Source organism: Helicoverpa zea, chromosome 19 (assembly GCF_022581195.2).
Source record: "Helicoverpa zea isolate HzStark_Cry1AcR chromosome 19, ilHelZeax1.1, whole genome shotgun sequence".
Lineage (NCBI taxonomy): Eukaryota > Metazoa > Arthropoda > Insecta > Lepidoptera > Noctuidae > Helicoverpa > Helicoverpa zea.
The window spans coordinates 3,832,006-3,846,781 of record NC_061470.1 but is presented as its reverse complement, the minus strand read 5'-3'; the positions used below and the strand labels follow the sequence as shown (position 1 = coordinate 3,846,781).

The 14,776-nt window shown below is 34.3% G+C and overlaps 1 protein-coding gene across 1 annotated transcript; it reads right to left on the bottom strand.

Moving 5' to 3' along the window:
* Positions 1-959: 959 nt before the first annotated feature.
* Positions 960-14,199, bottom strand: LOC124639670 (odorant receptor coreceptor). The gene is made up of 11 exons (XM_047177113.1): positions 14,010-14,199; positions 13,339-13,438; positions 12,276-12,486; positions 9,888-10,024; positions 8,318-8,478; positions 7,689-7,875; positions 7,050-7,263; positions 4,302-4,401; positions 3,213-3,317; positions 2,686-2,841; positions 960-2,176 (listed from the first exon to the last, which is right to left on the bottom strand). Exons 2-11 carry the CDS (start codon positions 13,436-13,438, stop codon positions 2,126-2,128), a joined length of 1,422 nt encoding a protein of 473 aa, XP_047033069.1. The 5' UTR covers positions 14,010-14,199; the 3' UTR covers positions 960-2,125.
* Positions 14,200-14,776: the final 577 nt, after the last annotated feature.

Genomic DNA, 14,776 nt, shown 5'->3' with positions numbered 1-14,776 from the left:
CTTCGCTCCATCCCCAGCTTAGACTGACTTGTTGAATAGCACGTACTGACAGACCCGTGTTTTATGTGTAGCAAGGTGAATTTAGCTTTTAGAGGAAGACAGCGGGTGAAATATTTGCTGTTTCTGTGTTATATGATTCTTTTTTACATAGCATTTAAAATGGTTCTGGTGTTCTGTGCAGCAAGATGAATTTAGCTTTTAGAAGACTGCAAAGGTGGATAGCTGTTGAAATGTGTGCTGTTTCTGTTCTGTATACTCAGTGACTTCTTTTAGAGGGTCGTTTCAGAAGGATTGGCTTTGATTTTCAATGATTCTGTATGATTTTTTGAGTGGCATTTATGCTTTCTTCTAATAGGATAGAGCGTACAGCGTGGCTTTCTTGAGTCGACCTAATCGAAAAAAAAAAAGAAAAAATGTTAATATTAATATAATTCAGGTTTCTAGAGGTAAACACAAAATCGTCATTGGATCTTCTAGTAATGTGTCACTACACAGTGAGACAATATTAGCTATGAAATAAAAATAATAAAACACATATTTTTGAAAATATTTAATTAGAATTAACAACATAAAACACCCACGAAATACAAGGTGAATTTTAACATATTACTGATAAGACAAAATACAGTTTTCAAAAATATATTGGGTGTGTCGTTCATAATCACATTAAATGAAATGCGTTAATATACTGGTTAATATATGTCGATTAACACAAAGATAAAAGAAAAATACGTAAAAATAAAAAAAATGTTTTTTTCAAACAAAGTAAATGGAATAAAAATGTGCAAAAATTAGAACAACATATAAAAGTCATTCATTACAAACAACTGAAATTCTCCCTTGAAAACTGGCAGCTGTCAACTGATCAAAACATACGATACTCCTAACTTTATCTCTGCTTTACACATGATGTTGTAAATTATAAAAACGAAAAATGACACCTGTGGTTAAACCACTCAATAGATTAGGTTATTTTTTTTACAATTCGTCATAGAATATCATAAAGTATATGCGATATGATTTAATGTGATTGTGAACGACACACCCGATATAGGAGATATTATTATTTATATGAATATAAACATAATAATTCATTTATTTTTTATCCTTATTTTAATTTTTGCACCAGATTTAGAAATGGGATGCAGCTCTAAAATCTAGTAGGTTTACTATATTAGGTATGTCCAGACTTAAATATTATTCAAAAAAACTTCAATAAATATTACAGTACACTTATATTTTAATTAATTATCTTATATATAACACAAAGTTTGTACTTTATTTCATTAAAGTGCAGATATAATTAAAAATTATTACTTATATAAAATTCTTTAATTCTAATCATTCTATCACAAAAAGTTATCCTAATTGTTGCGTCTAATTTTTAATAAAAACTCATTAGGTTTTTTTTTTAGAAGCGCGCTACTTTTTGTTTTATAAATATTAAATTCTTAAGTTAAAGGTTGAAAGGACTCTTAATTATTTTTCTTGTTTTTTTTTGAAGTCTAAATAGCCTGCCTGTACTTTTGAAATAAAATGATTAAATAATTTATATTCAGCCTAATTTTGTCTGAGAAATGTTGTTAAGAAAATGTTTAAGTAACGAAATAAATATTCAACTAAGTATATGTAATTATCAGTATATTTAATTTTAATTTATGCGCTTTGAACTGAATCATACATGATTGTACCTATTGCTTATAGGTAGGTAGGTACCATGTTACATGTACTTCCCTCGTTCTTAATTCAGACAGTTTTTTTTTCTATTTCTTTCCTACTTACAACATAAGTACCTATATAATTTCCTACCGCTGTTTTTTTCCATCAAAATGTGACGTCAAATGCATGCTCGGTTGAAAACTGCGCTCATTTTTCATAATGCGTCATGTAAATTAAGCTCGACAGACTCCAGTAAAGTACTTTAGTAAACAGATGCTACAATATACCGCAGCATAATTTGTAGTGGTGAGCATAAGCTTTATTGTTTAACCACTAAACTGTATCCATTAACTCATATGACGAGATTAAAATTAAATTGTTCGCGAAAAAAAGTTGATTTAAATACATATGTATTTACGATAGACCAAATTATTAAAATAAGTACAAATTTTGTAGTTTGTCCAGTTTACTTGAGTTGTACCAACACCATGAAGTAGGTAACCACGGCTCCAAGAACCTGAAAAGTAAATAAATATTTTTAAGGTTGGTTAAACGTTGATGTTAAAATAATGAGAGAAATAAAGTGGTTGGGATACACAAGGATCTGGGCAAGTATTTGGGCTCGGGAGTTAAATGCAATTCATTAAAAATCCATAACGTTGATTTCACACCATTTGCACAAGCTACAACAAACAATTGACAACTACTGATGCAAAAGATGCCATCTAACCGTGAGAGAGGTTTATAAGCCCAGAAAATGTCATGCGTAAAAAAATGGGCGCATACGCGCGAAATTCGTTGGTTTCAAAACCATGTTGGAATCGCTGTAACGCTACATTCAAACCAAACTGACTGTCAGCCGCCGAACGTAAGCAAATGTTACGTAGTTAATTGTTTTTCCATACATATTCACTTTTTTGTTCACATCTATCCGACACGATACTTCATGCATAATATGCATAGACACTGACATTCAGCGGCTCACAGTCAGTTTGGTTTGTAAGCAGCTTAAGCGCTGTTACTCACCGAAGCGAACAAATCAAGGGACACCGTGAAGAACTTGGCTCCGGAGATGCTCATAGCTTTCTGGCACTGTTGGCAGACGATCTGCACGAATGTCTTCGCTTCCTCGGAGCCGTCATACCACTGGCAGGAGTAAGCTGCCTCCATTACTGATGAGCTCTGGAAAGGCGTACATTAATATTTTATATATATGCGATGTTTACTCATCACCATCGTCTTAAAGGTCTTTTCTTAAAACTAAGTTGGGGTTTCGTTACTGTCTCATCGGATTTAACTGATTACTGCGAATCCAGTTGAGTTACTGGGCAATATGCACTTTCTCTTCTTTGTCAAGAAGAGAAAGTGACAATCTCTGAATTCTGGCCACCTACTACAAAACACAACTACGATAGTGTCAAAAGCGCTGTTGGAATTTCAAAATAAAATTGTATAAAAACATTCAATAAAAATAAGGCCCAATCATTGCTACAAAACTTAGATTACTTTTACCCAGCAATACGAATTATTATGGTATACATTGTTATCCTTACCTCTTCAATGAGCCTATTTCCAAAGATGCAGAAGTGGAACACTTGACCGAGAGTGTAACTCAAGTATCCAATTGTACTGAAAGCATACACGTTGATTCCGTTGATCTGAAATACGAAAATTATGTAAATATATTTTGTATTCAGGTCATAAAATATAAAAACTTTAATAGCGACTTTAATAGCACACCTAAAACCTTCTCATAAGCCTGACAAATCTATGCTGAAAACCTCATAAAATTTTGTTCAGTCAAACATGAGCTAATGGCGCAAGAACGTAATAGATGAGTTGTACAGATGACATCTACATACAGGTCAAACTGAGAACTTCCTTTTTTTCCTTTGAAGTCTTACTCCAAAACTTGATATCCAAATTATTTTTCCCTTCACAATACAAAATGGACCTTTCATTTCCTTCAAAAACGGAGTAAATCCGTCTGAAACCGATCAAGTGACCCCAAACGGTCCATTACTCGCAATGTTTTTACATTTGTCAAAACATTATTTTTGGCAAAAGGTTGAGGACTTCAAAATCGCTTGCTATTACAATAGATTGATGGATCCTTTCCTTCTTGGACCTTCGTGGTCCATTTTAGACATTTGTTCGATTTCTTACCGATATGTTACAAAGGATATAAATGGAATGGATAGTCTTCACCAGTCATGAGTAAAGATAATGGTACTTAGGTTTTGAACATTCTAGAAATCTAGAAGACTTTTTACGATATTTTTGTGGTTTTTGCGACTTGATTGAAATGGGGTTCATTTATAAAAACAAACAAGTCCTTTGACCATATTATTTAGGTACCTACTTAAAAAAGAGCCATTGCTTAGTGGGACAACATAGACAAAATAAAAAAAAGTAAGTAATTTTCGATTGTTTGATGACCACTCAGCCTATTTAGGATAATTATATGATTATGTAAACAAGCTGACTAATTTATAAATAACTCAATTAGAAAAAAAAACTGCCAGAATATTTTGTGCAGTCTGTTAATTTGTTGTTGTTTAATTTTTCTCTTTGCCATACTTGGTTTTGTACTCGTAAAACTACAACTTAAATGCTTATTTCATTTTTCTAACTTATGTTACCTTAGTAGCTTGGTAGGCCAGCAGGGTGAGCGTGATGGTAGACACCAACATGTGGAATAGCAGGGCGGTACCATATGTGTCTCCAATTGATGCCACTAGTCTGAAACCAAATATTACTTTACTGCATCTGGATAAAAAAGAAGCCTATATGTCTTTTGACAGGTTCCAGACTATGTACAACTTTCAAGTAAATCAGTTCAGTGGTTTTGGCGTAAATGGTCACAGACGGACAGTTTCTTTTGCGTATTCAAAACGAGCTTCTGGCAGCTTCTTGAGGAAACTACTTCCCGATCCCGAATAAAAAGCAACCTATTCTGATGCCTAAATCTATCTCGTGAATGAGAAACGAACATCCATACACATACAAACTTTGGCGTTTATTTCGACGAATATTTCGTAAGGATTAAAATCAAACGACTCAAAAATATGCTCAACATTATTATTTACACTGTGGCTTATATTACTAATTGATGGTATCCAGGGATAACACCAAAAAGGACCACTACGTCCACAGATAAACTAAATTCCAACTACGAACTTTCTAGAAACGCGATCTATTCGATTAAAACCGCAATGTTTTGAAAACATCATTTTAAATTCCGAACTTTGCGTTCGCAAAGCAAATCTAGTTCGTAACTGGACACGATGTTAGCCGAAGTTTGACGGAGTTTGCCGAAGCATGACTTCGGACCACAGATTATGAGTCTGCGGGGAATAGTTTGCGTTTGGAGATGAGTTATTAGTTGATGGCATAGTGAAAACTGTGTTCCGTGAAAATGATATTTGCCCATGTAAATGTGAACTAAATATTATGCTGCCGACATTTTTGAAGAGTTGCTTTTGTTGAACGCGGTAATGTTAGAAACTACTGGTCCGATTTTAAACATTATTTTGATGTAAAGTTACGATAGCCATACCTAAATAAAATCCCTCTTAAAATATACAGTTGCTTTCTCTTTAAAACTGCCCTTTGGATTTGATCTCCGCAACCGCTCCTCCGCCGGGTTTGGTTAGATACTAGGGACGTCGTGCCGTTGCGGGTAAAATTCAGTTCGATATTCCACAAGCGGCAGTAAGCAGCGTCATTTAAAATCGTCCATATTAGCATCATTAGATTGGTTATTGGTAATGCATGGGTATAAAAACAAGTTGCAAATATACCCATACATTATCGACAGAGCTATTCTAACACAGTTGTTTCTTCCTCCATTAAAGTTAGCATTGTCCTTGGAGAGTTGCAATCGATTGGAACATTATTAACCTTTGCGAACTGCAGTTCCCGGAAGTATTGTGCATATTGTCATTCTATATTTCAATGTTAGTTTTGTATACTGGTATGATAAACAGTTTTTTTTTTACTTTGAAGATTTGAATAGCTCTGAAAGATATTTATTTACTTATTTTATGTAATGACCCTATTAAAAAAAAGCTATGTTGTCTACACTGCCCATAGACATAATATAGTAAACAGGACTGCGCACCTTTACCCAAAAAACGAGCCGAGTGAAACAGTTAGTACGGAGGCCGTCTGTCCCTTTCTAATAGGGTGACTATGAGATTAAGCTATGTGAGACAAATCCGAATTTGCTAAGATTATTAAACACAGATTGGTATTGATATTTAAACTTATGCAGTTTTTGACCTTAAAATACTAATATAGGCTTTTAATAATTAGCGGGAATTAGCAGTATAAAAGCAGGAAGATTCGAAGTGAAGACTGTTTTATTTTGTATTTTTGCTTCACACATAGACTGCTGAGCCGTTTATGTCGCCTTTCTTCATTTTTTGGGAAGCTATAACAATAGTACAACAGTTTTAAAATCCATCACCCTTATTTTGACTCATTACAAGAATTCATGGGCACCCTAGTTGTTTGATTTACGAAAATGTTATTATAGGCTAACCTGTGGAACGATATATTGCAACCACCATAGGATTCACTTTTGCAAGTAGAAACGCAACACTTTTTCACCATTTTAATAGTTTAAATTGATTTAATACAAAAAAATATAAACAAAATTTTAAATGCTGATTACGCGCCAAGAATGTTCAGGGTTACCGCTAGAAAATAAAAAAAGCAAAATAAAATTTTATGTTGTTTATGTTTTAATAATAAATACGAATAAATTAATGCGATTGTTATTAATTTGTTGACTTACAATTGTTAAAATAGGATAAAAATATAAGTGATTCAATTGTTTTTTGGGAAGACAAAACTTTTGATCACAACATTTTTTTATGCTGGCAAGGTGTTAGAAAGAGACAAACAGCCTCCGTTCGAACTATCCCTCTCGGCTCGGATTTGCCTCTGTGTATTATGCAACCAATTTAGTACCTTATTGCGTTAGAATAGAGTTCATTTTCGTAAATATATATTTTGAGCGTGCGCAATCTTGTTTAGTAATATTATATCTATGACACTGCCCCTGAGTGACATAGGCTATATTTTATCCGGGTAAGCCCACGGGACACTGCCATTACACACTGATACATTGGGTTAGCTAGCTATATTTCCAAACGTTGCAGGAAAAAGTATCTCTCTTAAAACTTGAAGCTTTTCATAGCTGTAACGTATTTTTTGAAAACTTCTCTTGAATCTATCATCTAGATTCATTTTGCATGTCACAAGCTTTTCCGGTCTAATCGTATAAGTATAGCAAACGACACGCTATTTCCCTTCACGGCATATAGGTACCTCGATCTTTACTACAAACACTTATACCTTCGCCTATACCTTCAAAAACTTACCTGACGACATGCTTATGCCTCTCCACCCAGTACTTGATAGCAGACCTGGCCAGCATCTCCTGCTTGGGGGTCAAGCCATTAGGGTTGGGGTTCTGCTGGCCGAAGTTCTGGAGTCTTCCACCAGCACCTCGCAGTGTCATGCCGAAGTCTTGCTGCGTGGAGTAGATGCCGCGGATGTCCATGTCTACCGTGTCGGGGATCTTTTCGGATTTCTCTGTTGGGAAAAGAAGTTATAGAGTGAACAGATGATATCTGTGTTCTTCTGTGGTTTTCTCATAGGTTCGAGGACAAAATTAGAAACTTCTTTTATTATTTTTATGGCGAGCTTCCACCAAAAAAGTGAGCGCATTGTCGCGAGTCCAATGCTACCACACTGTTGTTACTGTTTACTCAAAAGAGTAGACTAGGAAAACATTTGTATGCGTATGCGTACAAACAATACCACTCACTGGTGAAATCTTGCACACTAGGGTCTTACCAGAAACTCAAAATATAACTAATCAGTCTCAAAGAAGGTTAAGGTCGTAAAGATGTTCAATTCACACGTCGGACTTTGCTGACCATAAAAAATGGCAGATGCATAGAATCTCCTCATCTTTCCTACACAATAAATAATACTCCCATATCCCACAATCTTACCAGTAGAAGAAGCTCGGAACAGCTCAGCAGTATTAGGCCGGTAAGTGTCCAAGGAGGCGCTCAACTCCATGAGAGGTTTCATGATAGCCTTCAGATGCTGCAGTTGTTCACACGCGAAGATCAGCCAGGAACAGAACATGACATCCATGAGGTTCGCTATGGCCATTGAGAATAGGAGCCAGTATACCTGACAAGAAAATAAGGGAAAATGAGTTTTTTTAAATATAAAGTGGTGTTTATGATGAGGTAAATGAGGACGTTTTTCAGGAAGGTTGAACTTTTGAATAGGGAAGTATTTGTTAATGTCTGATCTAAATAGAGCCTCAAAAGTCATAAATATTGTCATTGAGATAATAAGTTTTTTTTTTTTTTTGCTTAAAAAAATACTACAGGACTGCTTTTAGTCGACCTATAATTTGATGGCAATGAATGGTTGTCTACTAAGTTAGCGGCTGGCAGATGCTATTTGACTTAAATTGCGTTTTTTTTTAGTACAAAAGAGATAATCAGATACTTGAGTGCGCACCGTAATTTACGGTGGTAGTGTAGCCCAATTTCAAGTCAGATGTGCTACACTCCGTATGTAACCAACCATGGATATCAAAACATGGATAACAAAAACCACCCACCTGAAAAGCGAACGCCACTATATACATAGTCCCGCTCATAGCATTGAAGGGGTACCAGGCCTTCAGAGGCAGGCGGGGCACCACCTCTGTCAGAGTCTCGTTGGTTTCCTTGTTCGTCACCATGCGCACTGACTCGCCGAAGAATGTGAGGGTTACCCAGCCTGAGTGGAGGAAAAGAGAAAATTCTTTAGCAATTAATATCTACTTTAATATTATAAATGCGAAAATAACTCCGCCCATGTCCATATAACTATAATTAGAACCGATTTAAATAACATGGATGCACGCAGTCTATCTATTCGGGTAAAAGGAACTCTTCGGGACGTGGGTGGAAACGCAAGGAACAGCTACACAAAGAACTTTGTAAGTGTTATAAAAAGATAATAAATATTGTTATCCCAACTAACTCGTTGACATCATTACATCAGAAACTCCTTTGGTACTGGTGCACTATACTGTCTACCGCACTGTGGTTCCATCATCATGGTCCAATACCCACATAGGCTTCTAATTAAACTGAACGCAATACCTGACTGACTGGCTTATTAGTACTAGACCACTAGTGACTATTTGTGGATAATGTTAATAAAGGTCATTTTATTCTTCCCTAGCTATCTTAGCAAAATTTAAGTACCTATGTTTACGATTTCAGTTTTCTTTTCTCTCTCGCTGTTTATTGTGAATTTTCAAGCTCAATTTTCAAAGTAAACAGTTGTTTTACAAGAAACTGACGTTTATTGTCGTCGGTAAAATTGGTCCTTAGTTGATTTTCAATTATTGTTGTGTGTAAACCGTTGTTGTATTGGGTAAACCTACTGTAAAGGTAAAGTGTGTGATTTAAGAAATTAATATCTATCCTACTTCCTACTTATATTATAAATGTGAAAGTTTGTGGATGTATGTTTGTTATTCAATCACGCAAAAATGGCTGGACCGATTTGATTGAAACTTGGTATGTAGATAGGTGATACCCTGGATTAACACATAGGCTACGTTTTATCAACACACCACGCGGGCGAAGCCGCTGGCGGAAGCTAGTATATTATAAATGTGAAAGTTTGTGAGAATGTGTGGATGTATGTTTGTTATTCAATCACGCAAAAACGGCTGGACCGATTTGATTGAAATTTGATATGTAGATAGGTGATACCCTGGATTAACACATAAGCTACTTTTTATCTACACACTACGCGGGCGAAGCTGCTGGCGGAAGCTAGTCCGAAATAAAGGTAACAGAATGACATCTTCAATGTCAAACTTAACACAATATTTATATTTTCATAAAAAAAAGTTTAATTTAAGAATCAAAATTCTTAAAGCAATACTATTTTTACGTGGAAATCTGTTTACAGAGTTATAAAACCTAAATGACTAAAGTCATTCAATGGTAGGATCAGATTACCAAATCAGGATTCAGGTATTTTCAAAAGCTTAACTTAATCTAAACTTTCATAACCTACACAAACAACTAAACTTTCTTCTCAAATGTTTAAACATCAGACTTGTACGCACTTTATTTATTTTTCCCTAAATGTTTCAACATCGTTAGGGTTTATGCAGTTCTACTTACTGATAACAGAGAGGACAGTCATCCCGCAGATGAAGTACAGCAGCCTCCTCATCTTGGTGAGCGCGATCTGGTGGTAGCGGGCATCTGACTCCGTGAACAGCGGGTGACTGTTCGACTGGTTCCATACTGCCAGGGTCCTGGAGGAACGAAGTGATTAGTCAGAGGGGAGAGGTAGATCCTATTTTATTGACGACCTCGATGGCGCAATGGTCATCATGCCGGACCGCCGAACCTGAGGTCCCGGGTTCGATTCCCGGTTCGGTCGACATTTGTGTGATGAGCATGCTTGTTGTCCGTGGTCTGGGTATTATGATATGTATTTATAAATATGTATATATGTAGCTATATGTAGTTTATCAGTTGTGTTAGCACCCACAACACAAGTTAATAAATAACTTACCATGGGGCTAACCGACCGTGTGTGAAAAGGTGTCCCGACATTATTTATTTATATTTATTATATTTATTTATTGCGTATTGAGGGGGGAGACCCTCAATGTCCAAAAATTTTACGTGGTACAATATTAATTTTACTGGACCATGAAACCATTCCTTAACGAACGTTGCTTCACATTTCCTACGAATCGTAAGTCAATAAAAAATAACAAAAAGCGACTATTTCCATTTCTCTGTTCAAACATTCAGGTGGACTTCTGTTTTAAAATATTCCTTTATTGAACAAAAGGAATTTTAAGAGGTCCTTTTTTCAAATCTAAGACTACGTAACATTTTCAATGTCTGAATTTTAAGTAGCTTCTCACTATTTTACGAGTATTACAAAGGCTCGTGATTTGAATTTTGTTTTATTTATTTTAAAGCCTAGCTTAAACTCAATGTGACTTTGGTATAAAGCCTACTTATACAAAATTTTCCTCGGACCCTGTAAATATTTGGATAAATAAGTGTAGGACTAAAATAAAGAAATAAATTGTGTAGGTAAAGAAACGCTCCATATTTGTAAATCATTTCAGGGAAAAAATACAAGGCAACCTTTACAATAAATTAAATAGAGCTTTTATTTACTAATTACTCTATCATGAAGGGAAAGAGCTCTTTAATTAGATGGACTGAGATAGAAAAGTAAATTACTAACTCAAATCTACAAAATTAAAAGATAAAAAATAAAGTTATTATTTGATTATTTCTTAAACCTAAATAAAAATACACGATAGTAAGAAATCAAGCATTTCACCAAGTGGGCAAATCTATCCTAGTGTGTATAATAAAGAGGAAATAAAATTTTTGTTTGTTATCCAGATACAGGGAGTCGTTTCCACGGGATGCGGTCGAAACCGTGGAAAACAGCTTGTCGACGATATTGCTACAAAACACATTTTTTACGCTTTTATTCAAACTTGAACCAAATGCTAATAAAAAAGAATTCGTCTCATTCCGAGTTTGTAATTTTTACAGTATATGAAATACTCATAATAAGAAAAAGAAATAAAATATTTCGCAACATAAATTTAATATTATTTCTTTATTTTCTTTCAGCAGCGAAATTAATAATTTTTGTACAGACTGACATTCTTTGCTTTTATTAAATGTTTATAAAAAATCTTATTATGATGTTATTATTATTTCATAATTTAAGTTCCTAAATAGGTGACTCAAAATGAGAAAATCTAATCTATTTTCGAAAAAAACGAACGTTTTTTCATACAATCTTAGAATATGTTCCAATTAAATGTCTAGCAAAATTAATTAACGTAGTATTCAATACATCACAAAACCTACACAATGAATATCCTATTTCATCGATACTTTCAAAGGTTAATTAATATTTATTTATAAAACTAATTAAGAACAAAATTAAAATGAAGAAAAAGACGGTATGTGTATAGAAACTAAATATAAAATGTCCAAAGTAAGGTCCCTGGCAGTCCGGGGCTGTGGGATAGTTCGAAGATTGTTTGAAAGAGTTATCGCGGCTCTGGTACATCAGGGATCAGTAAGAGACTGACACTTCAGTCAGTCATGGCGGGAAGGGTCATTTAATTCCAAATCCCACCAAATAGAAAGAAAGAAAGAAAGAAACAAACATTTATTTGCTTAAAACATAGGTGGTACCAGTTTTTACAATGGTTAAAAGTTCTAGCTACATTCTGCCTAACTTGGCATGCAAATATTTATACATACAATACAATACAATAAAAAATATGGTCTCTACCTATTCAGTACCTACCTACTTATTTCCTGTTAATACTGACCATTGTTGACTATTTGACAGAGAGGCAGGGAGAAACTTCATCGTAGTACTTTACTAGGCAATGTTAGAAGCATAAGAACGAATGATATAGATAGCCTAAGTAGGTGGGCACCATAATCCTGTTGATAATTCATGGCACAAACCCAAACTCGATATGAAAGAAATAAAAACTCACTTACCTGTAGAAACTCTTAGAGTTCAAGGCAAAGAAGGCAAGCTTGATGATAGTATGAGCGAAGAACAGGACAGTAATGGTATTGGCTGTCAGTTCGTTGACCTCATCGGAGTATTTCGCCATGTTGATGCCCATACACGCGTAGTGGATAAAGATCAGGATGGCATGAGTACTCGCGTAGATCTTACGGAGAAGGTTTGACATGCCAGCATTTTCTGTACAGAAAACAAGGTTGGTTAGGGGAAAAATTTGGAGTAATAGTGGCCTGATGTTGAGTAGTCTGATAAAAAAAAATTCTTAGACCTAAACCAAAATATCTAAAACTCCAAAACTGTGACATGGGTCATAAATAACGAAAAAATATCAAGCCTAAGATAAGTTATAAAATCCAAAACGGATCAGAAATCTTTTTAAATCCAAAAAGATATCGAAAATGTTTGTTTAGAAGAATCAATTCAGCTAAAAACAAAATTGTCTCCAAAAAGTATGAAAATGTTTTAACGTCCAAACTCCCGAAGGTGTCGTGAACATGCTTTTCAAATGTTGCCATTCAATAATAACTTTTTACGATCTTGTTATGGCCCAGATAGAAAGTAAAATGATCTTTAAATAATATTCAGTTATTCTGTAGCATCTGCATTTATATTTTTCTATTTATTTAACGTTTAAACGTTCGAATTCTGATAATATAGATATCATTTTTGGTTGCCTTTCTACAAGTTCGTTTGTATGATACAAACTAACATCATATATGATACATTGGATCTACCAATTGTATTATGGTCTGGATATCAGCCAAAACTTTTTTGAGCTATTTGATATTGGAGCAATCCTATACCTATAGCTCAAAAAAGTTTAACAGTTACTGTAGATATTTTTCTTTAAAAGAGGAACAAACCATACTTATAACTATCCTTTTACCATTCTAGAAATGGCCATTTTTCACCAGATTTTGTAGCAGTATCGTGACTGATTGATTTTCATTTGGTCTGTTATTTGTCACAACTAGCTCATTTATTCGTAGTTCTGGATACCCTTTTTCAGTTTAAAAGTTACAAATATCTCACCTGAATGGTAATTGAAGAGAAAATGCCCGGCCATTTGCATCAGCTTGATGTTGGGCATCAAGTCTGACACGAGGCCCTGGGCCTTCACTTTGGTCATCATCTGAAATAATATCAAATGAAATAATAATTTCTCTATCAAATGGATTATCTGCTGCATTGGTTGAATAGTTATGATCTACATTATCTTTTTTAGTGTCTTAAGTTTTGAGATCACTGCCTATAGTTATATTCTCATCTGTTCACCTTTTTACTGACTTTAATATACTGATATGCGCAATTTTATACGTAACTCTATTACCCTAAAGGGCTGTCAAAAATCAACAGATTTTCTACATTATTTTTCTTAAATAAATTAATAAAATCCTGATAACCCACAAATCATAATTAAGAAACGTAACGGTAACTTTAAGTTTTTTACAAGTTTTGTAACGTTTTTTCCTTTGAAAGTGCAAAATACGCGGTAATGAAAAGAATGTCATTGCCAATGAAGACATTTTCAATGTCGCAATCTTCCAATTAATCGATTAAAACTGCAATTTGCAAATCAATGTTACTTTCCCATTTTAATTTACACATGTTGTAAAAAAATGATTTAACATCACTTAGAAATGCATAATCATTATTGATCCCATTTGGATCTAAATATCCGAATTAATCTTCAAAAAAATTACCTTGAATATATTCCAAAAATAATCCTTTTCAGAAACAAAAGAGAGTCATCCAACTAAGACGCCAAATATTTTGTTATCATTTTCCAAAAATGTATGACAGACGCGTGCTACTTTCACACTTTCGATGTATAAAGTGATCGATTTTCAGAATTCAGTGTCATCAAAGTTTTCTGCGGTGACGTGGAAATTTCTCTATCCAATAGCATCGCTTGCTTTGTGGGAAGAGCCAGGTGTAGTAACACCCGGCGTTTTCTTCCTCTTAATTATGAATGATTGTACGTTGGTATTAGTTTCTTCATAATTACGCTCTATCCTATTCATTGTGCGATCGATAGTTTCAAATCGGTCAATGTTAGTTCAAAAACTGTTTGTTTTAAACTTTTATTGTTTTTCAACGTTTGATTTTGTTGTTTGTTTTTCGAAATGTGTGTTTTTATGTTTGTCTTCGCTGTTTGTATTGAATAAGTTATCAATTTTAGTGTGTGTTCTTGCTGTTGTTTGTATGTTTACTGGCATAACTAATCTCGATGACGTGTTCTTTTTTTAATGGTTAGTTTTAAGACCTGAGTAATTTATTTAAATATTGGTAAATCAGCTTTTAATTTTAATGTATTTTTTAATACTTCAGCAACCACAGCTATCATCTGTTTGCATAATAAAAAAATACGAGTTCTTTTGTATGTATGTGTTCCATTTTAAATTACCCAACCTTGTTGACACGTAAAGAAACTGAGCTTTTTTGGAAATATCTACTTTCATCACACTGC

Bases quoted from the DNA above. Each gene is read 5' to 3' on its own strand.
- LOC124639670 (XM_047177113.1), bottom strand. From the start codon at position 13,438: ATGATGACCAAAGTGAAGGCCCAGGGCCTCGTGTCAGACTTGATGCCC. The intron at 4,402-7,049 runs GTAAGTTTTTGA...ATTTGGTTTCAG, and splicing joins AGGCATAAGCATGTCGTCAG to ACTAGTGGCATCAATTGGAG. The intron at 2,177-2,685 runs GTGAGTAACAGC...TTTACTTTTCAG, and splicing joins CCCTTGATTTGTTCGCTTCG to GTTCTTGGAGCCGTGGTTAC.